The sequence below is a fragment of the Saccostrea echinata genome, unplaced genomic scaffold (assembly GCF_033153115.1).
Source record: "Saccostrea echinata isolate AGI-Se365-2 ecotype Australia unplaced genomic scaffold, CSIRO_AGI_Sech_v1 ptg000025l, whole genome shotgun sequence".
Classification (NCBI taxonomy): domain Eukaryota; kingdom Metazoa; phylum Mollusca; class Bivalvia; order Ostreida; family Ostreidae; genus Saccostrea; species Saccostrea echinata.
The window spans coordinates 11,874,833-11,892,836 of record NW_026889774.1 but is presented as its reverse complement, the minus strand read 5'-3'; the positions used below and the strand labels follow the sequence as shown (position 1 = coordinate 11,892,836).

The 18,004-nt window shown below is 33.8% G+C and overlaps 2 protein-coding genes across 4 annotated transcripts in view; one reads left to right on the top strand and one right to left on the bottom strand.

The window, feature by feature from the left end:
- The window catches only part of LOC133192011 (outer dynein arm-docking complex subunit 2-like), a 225,845-nt gene that overhangs the window by 184,094 nt on the left and 23,747 nt on the right, over window positions 1-18,004 (bottom strand). The window lies entirely within an intron of this gene.
- LOC133192008 (carnosine synthase 1-like) lies at window positions 4,614-17,921 on the top strand. Of its 3 annotated transcripts, none has more exons than XM_061327827.1 (7): window positions 4,614-4,678; window positions 14,093-14,187; window positions 14,352-15,155; window positions 15,357-15,522; window positions 15,628-15,933; window positions 16,029-16,291; window positions 16,660-17,921. In XM_061327827.1, exons 1-7 carry the CDS (start codon window positions 4,636-4,638, stop codon window positions 17,881-17,883), a joined length of 2,901 nt encoding a protein of 966 aa, XP_061183811.1. In that variant the 5' UTR covers window positions 4,614-4,635; the 3' UTR covers window positions 17,884-17,921. The 3 variants fall into 3 exon arrangements, with proteins under 3 accessions (XP_061183811.1, XP_061183813.1, XP_061183812.1); XM_061327829.1 differs by lacking the exon at window positions 4,614-4,678 and adding an exon at window positions 8,191-8,302 and having other exon boundaries at window positions 14,103-14,187; XM_061327828.1 differs by lacking the exon at window positions 4,614-4,678 and adding an exon at window positions 8,191-8,302.

Here is an 18,004-nt window from a genome sequence, read left to right as displayed (position 1 = left end):
AACGGAGCTGCTGATGAATATGCATGATTTTATTTGGAACTATCGAAACTTTTCATATGATAAAAGGAAATTACGAGGTGTTCCGAATAGGTATGTAATCACGCACCTTTTTTGCAGAGAATCAGTTTTACGGTGATTTTCAGGGAATCAGCAAAAATCTTATTTAGTGAAAAATCAGTAGAGGTAGTAATATAATAAAGCGATCTGAAGGCCTGTGCACTTTTTAATTTAATTTTTTTTTTTCAAGTATTGATTATACATTGATGCAATTGGTCAATGAAAATGTATTATTCTTTTTTCTTAATCTGTAATTAATATACATAGGAATACTTAGAACTTTTTCGTGAAAAAAAGAGATAAAATAAGATGCCTTCCAAATGCACAGGAACACGCGGAAAAAACTAATAAACCGCGCAAAACACGATAAACGGAAGATGCGATAAACGATACACACACGATAGGGCACGATAGAATTGTCAAGAAAAACGTTGCGGGTACTTCATAAACTACAAAATACCATTCTTTTTAAGATCAAGAATATATTATACAAATATAGCCCTTTCATGAGGTCGATCCCTAGATATATCGACTTCACAGAAAAGCACATCGACCGAGCACGAAGAGCAAAGTTTTTTTTCCTTTTAACACAAAGACTCTTTTTTCTTGGTATAGGGGCAAACTCAAACTTTTATATATATATATATATATATATATATATATATATATATATATATATATATATATATATATATATATATATATATATATATATATATATATATATATATATATATATATTATAATAACATCCAAATTTTTATGTTGCATATTGACATAAAGATCTTCCTTGTTGACATAAATGTTGCATTGATGACACTAAATTACATAACAGCACTGTAGCATGTCAATATAATCTGTCAACAACTAAATATATACAGATGCAAAACTAATTTATTGGAGTATAATGTCGATGCTTAATGTTATTTTGAGCATAAATTTATTGATAATGAAAAATGTTTATGTTATGTAGTACATGTATATGTAAATGTTTCTAACTGTTTGTACTTATTTTAGGTCACCCGAGTCATTGCAATCCAATTTCGTCGTGTGTAAAATTGCATGAACAGTTCCATTCTCTTTATGAATCAATTTTAAACAAATTCGGTAATACATATAGCATTTATGGATAAAGGGGATTGAGAAACAGGGATTTATGCCCCCCTCCCTCTTTTCGGGACCTGTTAGTATGAGTCAAAACTCTTAAACTAATCATTCTTCGAGTCATCTTTTCTCCTTGATATCTATTACATCTAATCACATGAACATTTTTCTTTTTACCTGACATGAGTCCAAAAGTTTAGGACTAAGTCCTATACATGCACTAAAATTGCATTTTTAATGCGATATTGAAATAGAAGTAGTATTTGGTAATTTTAAGAAGAGTAGAAAATAACTCTTGACATAAAGATTTCTTTGGATATATCATAATATTTATCTTGACCCTTAGCCAAAATCATTTGGACAAACTCACAGGACTAATAAAAATCAATAATAAAAATCAAAGTTTTTGTGTATGCCATACCTATGTTTTGCAAAGATTGCAGAAGCTAAACACATTACACATTTTGCCTATAAGTAGAGGGCATCAGAGCTAACAGATTTATTCAAAAGAATCATCAGTGAGCAGGAAATACCAACAGACTGGAAGAGATCGCTCATTGTCAAAATACCTAAGAAAGGAGATCTGACAATATGTGACAATTATAGAAGAATATCACTATTTTCAGTACCATCTAAAGTGTTTTGCAGAATAGTGATTGACATAATTAGAGATGGAATAGAAGACAGCCTAAGACCAGAGCAAGCTGCATATCGAAGAGGAAGGGGAACATCAGAACAGATTTACATTCTAAGAAATATATTAGAACAATCTATAGAGTGGCAAGCAACACTGTACATAAGCTTCATAGACCCTAAAAAAGCCTTTGACAGCATAATAAGAGAGAAACTGTGGGACATATTATGGCAGTATGGGATTCCTGAAGTATATGTGGACATCATCAGGAAATTATATGACGGAAGTTCTAGTTGTGTCATAGAGAATGGAAGAACAACAGACTGGTTCAAAGTACAGACAGGAGTAAGACAAGGGTGTGTTATGTCTGGGTTCCTGATCATCATTGTGGTAGACTGGATAATGAGAAATACCAACAATAGGAAGAGAGGTATACGTTGGAAATTTATGTCCACCTTAGAAGACTTGGATTATGCAGACGACCTTGCACTTATTTCCAGCAAACACAGCGACATGCAAGAAAAGACCAGGAGATTGCATGACGTCGCTGAATATACGGGCTTAAAAATTAATGTAGACAAGACAAAAAGCATGAGAAAAAATGGAAAGAATGATGCCATCAGGTTAAATGATAAGGAAGTAGAAGAGGTTGAAACATTTCTCTACCTGGGTGCCACAATGGACAAGACAGGAGGAACTGAGGCAGACATAGGGAGAAGGCTAGGCTTAGCCAGGGCTGCTTTTGAATCCCTTACCAAAGTATGGAAGTCAGCACAATACAGCACAAAGACCAAACTTAAGATCTTCAACACAAATGTTTTATCTGTGTTGCTGTATTGTTCTGAACTATGGAGAACCACCGAGAAAGACGACGAAAAGCTGGACATATTCCATCGGAAATGCCTTAGGAGGATCTTAAAAATACACTGGCCAGAAAAGATATCTAATCAACAACTGTATGACAGAACAAAATCCATACCTCTATCAAGGACGATCAAAGGAAGGAGATGGAGATGGATAGGCCACATCCTCCGAAGGGAAGCCAGCTCACACATAAGAACAGCTCTCACATGGGCCCCTGAGGGAAAGAGAAAAAGAGGACGGCCAAAGAACACCTGGCGACGCTCCGTTGAGAGAGAAAGGGAAGAACTATAGGTTGTAGCAGCTGGAAGGAGGGGCAGGTTGTTGCCAGTGACCGCTGTAAGTGGCGTTCTTTGTTGAACGGCCTCATGCGTCCTCCGGGGCACGGAGAGGATAAGTAAGTAAGTAAGAGGGTATCCCCTGAGAAAGTATAAACTGTGAAATAACAAGGAACATTTCTTTCAAAATTGTTTAAATGGCTATAATTTGCAGTTTTTCAAATATTCTGGTTTTGAGTGAGGTTTTTGGGGTGGACCGGATTGTGGAGGAGGTACCTCCCCCCATTTCAACAGTCCCAGTTATGTATCACCGGGGAAAATAAGAGTAAAACTTTCCGGCAACAATGAAACATAAAAATGCTAACGATGGAATAGCACTTTATTATAAACTTAGGTCGGTAGGGCGAATTCTGGAAATCCAAAAATTGCACCCGAATAATCGGAAGCCTAGGACTTAACTTATTAACAATGTTGCATGTATCATATAAATAATAAAATATAACAATAATTAGCACAATTCTGAGCATGAGTGACAGATGGCTTAGATAGAATAACTCATGACATGTTGAGTAAATCGATTAAATTGAGACATTTTGAGTTACATGATAATTAGCATAATTAAAGTCTTTCAGGTTTTAAAAAGTAATTACAATTGATTAAAAGTATATTTCAAAGTTCAGCTAAAACATGCCACTAAAATTGTTTTTATCAAACATTACACCGTGATATATGTTTTATATGGAAATTTATACCCTATCCCCGATAGGGGATGAGGTTTCACGTTTGAATCTGTAAATATTTAGAGAAAACGTATTAAAACGAAAAAAAGAAAAACAAGAAATTCTACAGAACTGTCCCAGCCACTGCAGATGTTATCAGAGTTATACAAGAATATTATTACCTGTCCATCGTTCACATTCTCAGTAAATAGCTTGATAACTTTATAGAAACGGAGAAAAATAACTGTTCAACATATATACACTGTATGACAAAAAGTGCCTTTAACCGAAAGGTCTGACACCTATAACCCAAGGTCACGTAAACAAGATCACAAGAAATGACATCATGTAATTCTACGTGGGGTCGTTACTTTTTTGCAAGTTAAATCTTGACTAAAATTATATGTGTCATCAAAATGACTATGTGTGTTCATTTACCTGATTCAAGTTTCTTTTAGCAAGGTCAATTTTTTATCTTGACCATAAGCTTTTGTAAAAGAAAAAGCATGTAGATGCGTTGTATTGCATGATACTCTGGTGATCGTCGAGGTCTATGGATTTCTTGTGACTAGGGCTAGTCGTCTATTTACACATCTTATCAGTTTATCTTTTTATAATAAATTTACCACATGCAAACTCTGTAAAACAGCTGATGTAATACAACTTTGTAGGTCTATTAAATTTATTTTAAATACGTAATATTTATTGACGTTTGTGAAAACGATGTTTTGTTACATATATCCAACATTCTGGTAAAAACACCCCACATAAAATCATGCTATCTAAGCTATGATGTAGTTTGTTGTACCAGGAAGCCTGCCCTTCGAACAAGTTCATGGTGAGAATTTCTATCTAATCAGTACAAAGATATATAGAAATGTAGATAAATGTGACGTATATATATTTGTGTTTTGTTTTGGGTGAAAGGAAAGTTGTCAAAATCTCAATAATCTGTTTGTTGGCGACGTCAGAAAGTCCGATTATGTATAAAAATATTTTCAAGATCCGATTCCTTTGTCAATCTGGTAAGATATTTTAAGTTATGCAAAATGAAACAAGCACGTCCACTTCACGGATAAGGGAAGTGCCGAAACATACCCGAATACATGTATGTACCAAACATGCACTGCTAACCTGGCACCATTCTAAGCTTACACTGAACACATACTAGTATATTGATTCATATCCATATTTGGTGTAAGTCTGCTTAAAATAAAAATTTATTTTTTGTTTAGTTTTTCATGCGAACTTTGACTCCCGTGTTCATATTCACATGTGCAATGTGCATGATCGAACAAGTATTTTTAGTATTATTATTATCTTTTTTTTATTTTATTTATTTATTTTTTACATTTATGGGATAAATACAAAACGTTACAATCCTAAGGGCTCAGACACACCCTACCAAACAAGAGAGGGCAATCGACTCCAGGTACAAGCAGTGCTACTGTATTTTAGATTATGATTTTTTTTTTATTATTATTATTTTCATGATTAAATATTTTTTTAAGTCAATATTATTTGTAGCTACTTTAATCTTGAAAACAAAATTCTACAAATTTCTTCATATCTGTTCAGAATCGGGCAAGTAAAAAATGAATTCAGACAAGTAACAATTGCTGGCAACTTGTTCAGTGGATATTTCAGTTTTTCGGGGGGGGGGGGGGGTTTCGGTTCCAAAACTTTAACTTATTTTGATTCTTGATCTTTTATATTCTAACTAGTCGAAACACTATTCCTTAAGTTTCAGTAACTTTTTATCCCCCCCCCCGCTTTTTAAATAAGCACAAAGCAGTAGAGCCACAGTCTTGTCAGAGACTCCTCGTTAAAGACACTGAGGCAGGTTAAATTAGTTTTTCCATTTCATCATATGTATTTAAAGAAATATTGATCGAAAAACCTTGGATCAAGCAATGTTTGAATAAGAAACAAAGGGAACAGTTCGGTCCCCATTTAAAAAGACTAAGGAAAATTCGGTTCAAACTGCTTTTATTAAACAAAACAGTCATATTCGGGTCAAGTCACACATATAATCAGGTATCGAAATTCTGAAATTCGAGTCAACAATTAGACAGAGGGTGAAAATGTGTAAAATATGAAAAAAAGGTATGAAAACACTAAAACATACAGCAAATTTCAAAAGGGGAAAGTGTGGCGTTGTTAAAATGGCTGGGTAAATTTTCGAAACGTTACGAAAGTCTCAAATAAGGTCTATTTAAAACAGTTAAAAGATATCCCTATTACTTCGAAATACGAAAATTAATTTAAAAAAAAAACAAATTATAAGCAAAATTCTGATAAGATAGTTTAAAATTTTGTTTTATGTATAACTTTCAAGATGTCCACCGTAAATTTAAGACGTTTTCTCCAGATCAAACTTATTTTTTCGGTCTTCCATCCATATTTCAGGCTGACTTAGCTACAGTTCTACATTATTCTTATGCAGCCTAATACTTCTCTAATAGATCTGCTCTGATCACGGGCTTTGACAATGTTTAACAGAAAAACTATCATGTTGTAAATTTGGACTTTATAGGGCGGCAGCAAACATAAAATTTACAAGAACAAAATTGTATTTCTGCCACAAGATAACGTCAAAATTTGCATGACAGAACAATCAACACGGTTAGTTTTGGTTTTTTTTTTTTTTTTGGGTGTGTATCGGATCCGTAGGAAGTAATTTCTGTTGGAGGGGGTACAACTTGACAAGCCCCCCCCCCCCCAATAAAATAAAAGGTCATCAGTAAACAACAAAAGCTGGGTCCTAACATATATTTGGCCATTCTAAGTTTATTCTGTTTAGCGTCCACGTGCGCCTTGATTAATTTTGGACACCCCATATCAGCAAAAAAACAAACAAAATCTTAAGTCCTGAAATTAATTATGCAGGTCAAAATCTTTAAATTCTGTCAATTTCTCATTGCTATATTACAACCAGTACATATACTAATTTACGACTTTGAAAGTAACTATTTCAAAGTTGTCAACGCTTGATGTGGATTATACCCCCAGACAGACGGTTATGTAGATCTCTGTTTTTTTCTCCTTAGCGACTGTATATACATGTATGAGTAAGGCCATTTCAAGTTTTTCTATGTCTAGCGTCCACCCATCTTTCATCTTTCAAAAATTCGGGAAAAAAACACACACAAGCCAAAAAAATAAAACAAACAAAAAATAATAATAATGAAAATGAAAATAGAATGAAACAAAAAGTCATCAGCAAAATTTATTGGGGAAAAAAACCCAGAGAATAGGGTCACAACATATATTATTCACATATCTAGTCGCTGAGGAGAAAAAATACAGAGGTCTATACATAGGAATGTAATCCACATCAAGCTTGGACAACTTTCAAAGCATGTACTGGTTGCAATATTGCATTGATTTTGACGATTATGCTTGAAATAGTCCTAGGTCCAAGCAGATTAATTAGAACATCAGTAAAATTTGGCAGTATATCAGTTGTGAACATTGAACATTTTCTCCCTTCTTTTCATTCAAAGAAAGGCAACTCAATCCTAATATTATAATTTACATATCTCGTAAATAAAGGTGGGGAAAATGTTTATATTTCTTCCTTATAAAAAAAAAACAACAAATGAGTCAAGATACATAAAAACCTGATACACATACTATTATTCATTAACATAGCATTAATCTGTAGACCTGTATAATGTGCTTACTATTCAGATAATTATTTGAAGAGACGTTCATGCTCAAGAACACCGAACAGCAGACATTAACACATGCACATGATCTACACACATACGCACACACACAAAAACTATGATAGCAACACACACAGAGAGAGAGATTTTATTTCATTATCTTGAAGAAAAAAAAAGACTGAATTTCATACTTGAAAGAAAGTTCAAAATGAATTGTAGTTCACAAAATGATGTGTCTATTTATCGAGATATTTTTTCGTAACAATGTCACACGTGAGATGACCGAATAAGCCGAGGGACAGAAGATCGATAAATAATGTTTTTCGAAAGTTATCTTTCTTATTCCTTGGTATATGTTAAATTAATTTTTTACATGCACTCACATTGAAAACTCCTGTAAAGATGGGCGTCTTTACGTAAACAAAGACTGTAGCATTCTTCTCACGTCATAATTTTCCATAATTTTTTTATGTACAGTTAGGAATTATATCTAGACTTGCATTATCTTCTTACAGTGTATTTTATTTTTTCATTTCGGGGATATCTCCTACATAGTTTTTTGAAGTAAAAATCCTTGCATCAGTGCCGCTACGTAAGCTCAAAACAATAAAAATTATGGTAAATCACAAAAACAATTTTAGACTTGGCTCAAATACGAGTGCAATTTTCTACAGATCTATTTGTGTTTTTCTTACTTCCTTTCTCACTCATCGATTGTAAAGATTGTAAACAATGTGACAGAGAGAGAATTATTCAGCAGAACCAGTTGAATCCAGTTCTGATTAACATTTGGGATAAAAACCAGTTTCAGCCGGAATAAGCGCGTTATTCTCTATAATAAGTTACCAAAGTTTGGAGGTCGTGCACACTAAAAAATTCACCAATATTGGCGATAATGTCCTCCAAATGGCAAACTTAAAGCTGGACCAGCGTCGCCATTCGTGGTGCAGGACTCTTATTTAGCAGTGACTTAACACCGTAAGTGATTGTAAATGCTAGTATTTTGGTTGTTGTCCTGAAATTTTAATTAGTATACATTTCTTCGATAGAACAAGTAGAGTATAGACAATGCACATGCAGATTTCTTGGCCTAGACACATTAAGAATACTGCTTTATTTTATTTTTCGCATGAATGTGTGCATGAATTTGATGAAAGAATATTTTTAAAGTAAAAAGTGGAAAAATTAGTATTTATCTCATGATTGACGAAGCTTGATAAATATCCGAACAAAAAGAAAAACTCCCATTATATTTTTATTTAGACAATTTATTTATAATCCCACTAGAAACAATCTAAGACGGTGTCCTTTATCAACAATAACTTAACAGCTTAATCAGAAATCAACATGGTCAAGTACTTAGCTCAGTAAAAAAAAAAATGAATGAAAGACTTGTTTACAGACGAAAATCTCGATGAACCTCAATCTGTTCATATCGTATTGATCTGTAAATCATTTACTAAAAAAATGAACATTTCAGAGATATTCTTTAGATATCTGTTTAATATATATGTAAACTGAGAGTTTTTTTTATTTTGGAAAAAAAAAATCGATATGGCTAGTGTCCGAAATCTGTGTCACCTTTACCTCTTGGTCACAAACGAGAGAGCTGAGGGCTTAAATGACATTTAGCATGCGCATTGCTTGTAACAGTGTTTTTACCGCAGTTTGCAACCTTAGCAAAATGGTCCGAGATCTCACCAAAAAAGAAGAGTCAGCGATATTTAAAAGCAAAGCTCCCCTTATATATACAAAATTACAATTCTGGTGATATTTATATCAAAGTTTAGAAAGAACAAACTGGCTAAGGTAAATGTTTAGTTTTAAAATGCAGAATTTGTGATTTGTTTTTATATTAATACCTGATAAAATTTACAAAGGGAGTCGGTACACATGGTACAGTACATTACAGTTCATGACGCATACAAGGTCACGCAAACAAGCGGGAACCGGAATTTAAAGTGCGTGTGCAAATTCCACATCATATTGAGGCGCGTAATTGGAATTCTTCCAGTAAGGAAGTAATATCTATCGTTTAAAAATTCAGCTTGCGTTGCGTATAAATAAGCCCCTTTTTAAACAGAGTTATGTGCATAATATGAATGGCTTCACTCTTCGTCTATATCAATCATTGAAAAATATTTGTTTGTAGGCAACTTTAAGATCGATCACGTTGTTCTGTATCCATAGAAACGTTCTTATATTGTGTGTGAAAAACGAGAAAATTATTCCTAATAATATTACCGTAAGTACTGTAGCAGTTATTTCTCTTTATTTTCCGATCAATTAATTTGCCACCAAGCATGCGCAACCTTGCAGTAATACGATCGATCGATACCGATCTGTGCAAAGTTTGCGGCTCAGACAAAGCTGCGATGAAAAAGATGAATTGTTAAACCTCGATCCGAACTAACTAGGGGAGAGCAAGTGAAAAAACATTTTTTTCCAAAAAAATCATACTAAGTTACTAACAGCTTGTATCAGCTGCGAGTATATAAATTCTTAGTATTTTGCACCTCGGGAGCAAGCTCCTATGGTTCAGCAGATTTGCGGGGTCAATGTCCTGTTGGGTCAATAACCGCAAAGAAAACGTTAACAAAATGCAGAACGCCATAAGTTCTCGTTGCCCGTTCCTTGATAAGCCTCGAACTTTACTGTAGTCAATACTGGAGGTAAATATTTTCAAGCGTCAAAGCATGTCACCGAAACACCATCCTTCCGCGTGATCACTTGTACAGTCGAGATATAAAGTAACTGCATTTACTCATGGAATTTTTTTTATTATTTAATACTTTTCTTTTTTGATTATTAATACATTTTGGTTTATTTCATTTCATTTATATATTTTTTTTATAAAACTTTCCATTACGCACTTAAAAAAAATTCCCGATGCTTGTTTTTCTTGATCCATTTTTTGTGTGTTGATTTCAAGTAATCATTTGACTTGGCTATTAAAACAAAAATATTTTTTTTTTTTATTAAATTGCGCTTAAAATTTTCAACATTATAATATCTGTAACGGTTATTTTGGATAATGTACTTCACTAAATAAAAAAAAAAATTCCAAATTTTGTTTAAAATTTAAATTGTACTACGTCACTTGGCCATTTCGATCTATCACTGTTTCAGAAAATGAAATATTCACCAATTTATGTCTTTCATTGAAAGACCGATCTTAAGCTCTAAACTTTCACATTGATACTGGTATTATTATAATTATCAGTCATATATGTTAAATGCAAACTTATGGAGTATCATCAGCTCATATTTTTTTTCTACTTATTTTGTCTTTTTTTTTCTATAAATCTCTTTAGAATATATACATGTATATATTTTTTCAATGTTATGTAATTAATATTTACTTGTAATATGTATAACTTGACCTGTATTGCGGAGAGGACTTGTACAGACAGTGCCTGCTGTCCAATCCAGTTATGTTTAATCATAATAAAATATTGTTTAAATTAAATTAAGCTCTAAATAATTTTATATGAATATTTAGCTTTTTTCAGGAAAAATGTAGAAAGTGTTGCAAATAAAGCGTTAGAGTTAAGATAAATTGCTGTTAAATTTATTTAAAAAAAAAAAAACTGTCCAGAACAATCAGACATAGAATTTTTCATACGATATTTATGAGAAAAATTGTTTTCAAATATGTGTATTTTGATATATTTTTTAGATTGAAATCAAAGTGCAAAATTTAGAGAGAGAGAGAGGGAGAGAAAATTGCCAAGTTTTAAATTGCCCCCCCCCCCGATGGAAATTATACTGATTCTAACTGCAATCAAAAAATTCTCGATATTTATTTTCTTAATTATAATTTAAGTTTATTTTCGAGTCTTGATTTCGAGTAATCATTTGACTTCAAAATGAAAAATGCAATTTTTTTTGTTAAATTGTATTTCAGTCTTTTCTGTAATGAATAATATCATCTTATATGGATAATAATAATATGCTTGACTGAATAAAAAAAAATCGAAAGTTCGGTTAAATTTCAAACATATACATGCATGTAGTACGTCACTTGGCCATGTCACGATATGCCAAATGACATATCACCCCGTTTGAATAAATATCCACCAGTTAATTGCTTGAGAAGGTAAACCACACGAAAATTTTACTTGCAGGATCTTTAAAATATTTCTTGTAAATATGATTTCAACATTAAAAGAGTTGGACCAATCCGTAAATTTTGAATGTACCGGGTGGCCGTAATTGATACAAAATTTTACAATATGACAAGTTGACAACTTTTAAATTATATATATATATATATATATATATATATATATATATATATATATATATATATATATTTATATATATATATATATATATATATATATATATATTTCAGCGAAAATGTAAAAATTGTTTTGGTTGCAATATTTTGAGGTAAAATTTGCTACTAATTAATGTATAATATAAATTAAAATATCTAGATTAATAAAAAAAAATGTCTAGATTTTACGAATTAAACGAATAATAGTATATGTAGAGAATGAAAATCATCGTTCATATTTTTCAAATCAATGGATAAAATTTTCAGTGAGCGTGTCATTTTTAGAAAAGAAATACTGGAAAATTATACTTTGAACAGAAATTGAAACCAAAATGCGAAAATTAACTGGAGGATATATTGTAGTATTGTATACTACATGTACATGTATAAATGAGTGTAACTGTGGGACTGAGGAACACTTGACCAGGGGTTTCACTCCCCAATTTAGGCTCATTTGAGTCATTTTTTGTAATATAATATGTTGTTATTTTATGCTATTTTTGTAAACAGATGGACTGTATTGCCCAAAGTTATATTCTGAATAAACTTGAATATCTCCAATTTTCAATTTGGACAAATTCAGCTGGAAATTGTACCGGTCCTAACCGGAATTCGAAATATGACGTCGCGCACGCTCTTGGTGTCAAAAAGTCTGCAGTAGCATAAAATTTATTCTATTTACATTTAATGGAAACGACTAATATTATAAAAGTTACATACCGTTTAGTCGGTAATTTTACACTCAATGCATTTTAAAATAGATCTAAATACTTGCCATTAGTTTATAGTGCATGTAGACCAGTAAGAAGAGCGTCGCGCACACAGTTGTAAAATGTTGATAATACCTCGTACTAACAATATACAATTTTGCGGAAAAATTTAAATTATGACGTTATTACAACTGTGGAGTTAATCAGTCCGTATACTGCTGGAAAATGCCAAAGATATAGATATGCGTTGGGGAAATAGAGCATGACTGATTGACCATGACATGTCAATGGATCTTAAGGAAAGTACTGGATAATCTAAATCAGATTTTGAAATTACATGCCGATTTTCCTTTTGATATGTAAATATTAACTTAATAACTGTATTTTAGAATGGAATGATATATGCCGATTCACTGTAATGATGCGTTACAAAGTTTGGAGGTTCACTGTCACAAAGTTTTAAGTTTTTAACTCAAAATCGGAAGAAAAGGCTAATTTTGTTATATTGAGTAAATAATCGATGTTGATTTTTTTTTCAATTCTATAATAACTTTTTGTATTATCTAAAAATAAATATCTATACTTGAACATGAGATGTAGATCTAGTATAATATTCAGAAAAATAATTGCATTGCACATCACTCCTTACACTATATTATATCAAGGATTTTTTGAGAAGTATATATTTTTAATTTAGATATCTTCTCATACAGAATAAATCAAACTTAGAAAGTAAAATGCCAGTTACTATTCGCACCAATATTTTGGGTATTAAAAATTCTAGCGGTGTTGTTGGTAATTGAATGTTGTACAGTTTGCATTGTTTGATTCAAATATGATTTAAACATTAATTAAATCGTTGATTAATAATTTTGAAATAAGAGGTTCTGACCAACATTTTTCAAAAGCGGACGAGTGACATACCTTACGAGTTACGACATAGAATTTTTCTTATTTTCATTTAACCAAAAAAAAAAGTTCATTTTCTAACATTACCCATAAAACAGTCAAAATCTGAGATGTGAAGTTGAATTGATTCTTTAAGGGATTGATTTAGAGACAACCACGGAGTCGTCCTTGTTCAAACCTTGTAACACTAATTTTATTGGTACATGTACATTGGTAGTAGGATAAATCATCTGTATAGTCATTAAATGAAGAGAAATTTAAAAAAAAAGGATTTTATCAAACATACATCTCTTCAAAAAGTTAATGTTTGTTAATGCGGGAGTATCGGTTGCGACATTGCAGAAAAAAAACCCCGCGGGTTATGTAATTTTTTTTTTCTGCAGTCATTACAACCTTATCCCTGCATTATAAAACAAAGACTGTTAGACATGTTATTGTTTATATCTGTATAAATTATTTGCATGAAGTTTGTGAAAGAACATAAAATACTGTATTATTAAATTAATTTTAATTAAATTATACAATGACCATCTCACCGTTTTTGACATCATGTACATGTAGATATTTATATTATGCATTAATTAACATCAAATTTTAAGCTCTTGGGTGTCTTATTTGCAAACAAAACAATTTTTACAATTTCTCTGAAAAAAATATCGCAAAAAAATCAAAATCATATAAAACCATAAAGTAATTTTAGCTTCGGCATTTTCATGATGAAAAATTTTTCAATAGAGGTATTCTAAAGATCCATAAACAAAATTACTTCGCCAGCACACTTACTGTGTAGGTGGTAAATACAACTGGTATATTTCAATGATTTATACCTAAATATTAAAAGTATTGCATAAATATTTTATTTCAAAGTCTTTCACAGATCAGTCCGTTGTCTCCCGTCTCCTGTGTACAGACTTCGGACTATTAAAAAGATGGAAAAAATATCATCAAAAGACAAATTGAAGGTAAATACAGGAAAAACATATGGAAACATTTTCATTCAATATTTTAACAAAACTTTCAATTTTCTATTTGAGAAATCAATGTAAAAGAAACTGCTTGAGGTTGAATTTATTTTTTTTTTAAAAATCACGAAAAGGAATTTAACAATATTTCCTTATTTTTCCAGAAAAACCTGAGAGCTGCCTTCAGAAAGAAATTACCGGCCGACCAGTACACAACAACTGTAGGATCCTATTGTGAGTGGGACAGGGACGTCGATTTGGGACCACCAGACTTTGTAGAGGAGGCACCAGAAAATGACAAGTACATTTACAACTATTATGATGCCCTGCAGTACTCTCTGTATGAAACAAACTTTCCGGAAACGGTGGACAGAACGGAGGATCCCAGAGATTCCCCACCTACCTCAGGGATTTCCATCGTAGTTATGTCGTCGCCCGTGGAATGCATGGCAATTTTACTGGAGGGTGGTCGGCAGTGTCCTGGGGATATGCTTCTTGTCATGTCAAAGTCGTGGATCACAGTCGTTCCTAGTGACTTTGACCCCACCATGAATAGCCTTTACGTTCACAAAGCGATATCCTTTGATACGGGAGGGAGGACTTTTATTGACGTCTTCGATCCACCCAGAAGAGTGACATACTTCATGAATTTCTTCACACGGGCCATTACAGAGGGCCAAACTGGTGATGGAGAGGATTTAGAGGTGAATCTCGACTGCCCAATGTCCAGCTCGCTAAAACTGGTCAAAAGAACAGACGACAAGTTGTTTACGCGGATTCTGATGGCTGAAGCAGGTGTAGCCTACCCAGAAACTCTCGCCTTTGGTTACAAAATCCCCTACCCCTACAACGTACCAAACGATGCCAATATTAGGATTCTTAAGATATCGACCAAGGATGGCGTGGATAACGTTATACAGGAGGAAGTTCTATCTTTCTTAAACAGACTTGATGACGGCGTGGACAGGGTATAATATATCTACTTCCTATAATGGCTCTTCAAAATAAACCCATAATGCAACACCGATTCAATCAAACCTGAATTTGTAATAAAAATACTTGCATAGCAATACCATCCTAGTCCCTTCTCAGATCAAATGGTTTTATTGACATTCGGCTTCTAACAAAATAAATTTATGATACTAAATTTGTTTTTATTCTACTTTTAGATTGTAGTGAAACCATCTGGAATAAAGTGGCATGGAAGTATGGGGGTATCATTTCACAACAGGATGGATTCCAAGGGTATTTGTGATGCAGCAATTCTGCTGCTTCAGGCTTTAGACCCCGGAGACGGTCTTTTAGTAGAGGTGTTTTGTGGCCCATGTGAGGAAGGTATATACGATTTGGGACGATGTTAAAAAAAATTAGAATTATCACTAGAAATAGTCATTCTTAAAAATTGATTAAAACCTATTGTTTCTTATTTCTACTTGATAGATAACGCAATGAAGGACTATTCGTTTCGTCTTCGTGCCAATGTCTGTCGAGGACCGGGAGACGTACCATGCACCACCACTCTTATCTGTGGTGTCGGAAAGAAAAATGAACCAATCAACGGCGACAATACTGTGCCACAGTCATTGCAAACGACTATGATCCAGTGGGGTCTAGCGGATGAAACGGAACGCATAGTAGAAACGATTAAAATAGGATCTGAGAAACTCCTCCAACGTGTAATAAACCACGAGAATACGCTTACTTTGGCCGAAAGGGGATGCATAGGAGGGCAGACAGACGTCATAGGTAAGGCATGGACTCCACCAGAATTTCTTGTTAACACAGTTAAGAACTTATTTTAAGTGTTGATCGATAAAACTTTATAATTTCAAATTTAACAGGAATTGACTATTTCCTGAGTAAGAGGGGTGAAAATTACATCCCCTACGGAATAGAGGTCAACAGTCATGACTGTACCATCAACTGTCAACTCTACGAGTTCATAAATCCCTCTCAAACTGGAAAGTCAGTGGCACCCCTGGTGGAAACAATGATAGAAAGATCTCAGAAATTCATGGTCCAGGGTAAAGTTGTTCTCGTTCTAAACTTGGGGGTGAGCAGCAAGAAATTTATACTGGATGCTGCCATCAGGGACAACATTAGGGTATGTTTTAGTTTGTTTTTCTGTACGCAATGTCATCATTAGAATACAGTATTTTTAATTTAAGAAAAAAAAACCCAGAGAAAGTCTGTATATTGTAAGACAGCTAAGAAAGTTTAAAATTAATTTATACAAGGCGGGAAGGGGGGGGGGGGAAGGGGGCAATCATTACATCTTCAGAAAATGAAAATGGTGTATAACTTTTTTTTTTTTGTTTTTTTTTTTTAATTGAATTTTATCAAGTCATTCTAAAGGCATTTAGACTAGGGCATCCCAGTGCATGTTCATGTATGTACTTTGTCAATATTTGATTCGAATGTTCACTCTTGCATATAGATTGTACTATAATGTAGCTCTCTGATTTCATTTAGGTTATTCTCGTTGATACCTTTCCGGAAGAGATGGCTCCCAAAGTCAGCAAGTACATTCGATACGATTTCCTAGACCATACACGAGACGAAGATCATGCTCAAAACATCATTGAGATTCTTCAAAAGCGGGAAATCGTCATTGACGGCTGTGTCACATTCTGGGAAGATTGCGGACCCTTAGCTGCCATCATTAACGACAAAATGGGTCTGATGGGTGCAGGGGTAGACGGAGCAAAGAACGCAAAAAAGAAGTCTAAGACACACCAAACGCTATATAGCCGCACTGGGGACATCCCCCATTTTCCTAGAACACACTTGTACACAGAAAAATGTATTCATGTGGAAAAAAGCGAGGACCTACCATCAGCCGTGGCAGATATAGGCCTCCCTTGCGTATTGAAGCTGGAGTATGGCTCCAGTGCAGTTGGTGTAAAGTTGTGTCACGACTTAGAGGAATGTACCAAATACTTCAACACTCTTCAGGACCAGCTAACCTGCGAGTCTGATTTTCCAGGGATTGGTCTTGGGCACGGAAACAGCATGATGGTCATGAAATGTCTCAAAGGGACAGAACATGATGTAGATTTAGTGATTTACAAACGTAAGCTTATAGCAGCCTTCGTATCGGACAACGGTCCCACACGACCAGGTTCCTTCACAGAAACCGCAGCATGCATGCCATCATGTCTCCGTCCAGATAAAATTGGTCAAATCATTACTGCAGCTTACCAGTGCTGCACGGAGGTAGGATTGATCAACGGTGTCTTTAACGTAGAAATGAAGATGTCACCAACGGGACCGAAACTTATAGAAATCAACGCAAGAATGGGCGGCTTCTACAACCGACACTGGATCCTGAAGTGCTATGGAGTTGATATGGTCAGATGCGCCTTCTTGATAGCCTGTGGAATAAAGCCTGTTCCTCCCAAAGAAAAACCAGCTTGCCATATCATGGGCGTGATGTGCGTACCCTCTCTGCATGCTGAAGTCTTCAAAAGCCAGATTTGGAAGGAGACATTCCAAAATGCCCCCGATATTATATACACTCCTATTGAAGAAGATCTGAGCCATGCAACTTCAGAGACAGAAGAACCAATGTGTAATATTGCCGTTTGTACTGCTAGCAGAGCTTTATCAAAAGAAAAACTTTTGAAAATCTGCGATGCTTTCAAAGTTACAACCGAGGAATACGATGTCCCACACTATGTCTCAGAGTTCAACTGATGGACAAAAATGCTGTTTTTTGTAACATTTTTCATGTTGTATACAATTTAATTGATAGAAAAAATGCTGTTTTTTGTTTGTTTGAACATTTTTCATGTTGTATACATTTTAATACAATTTA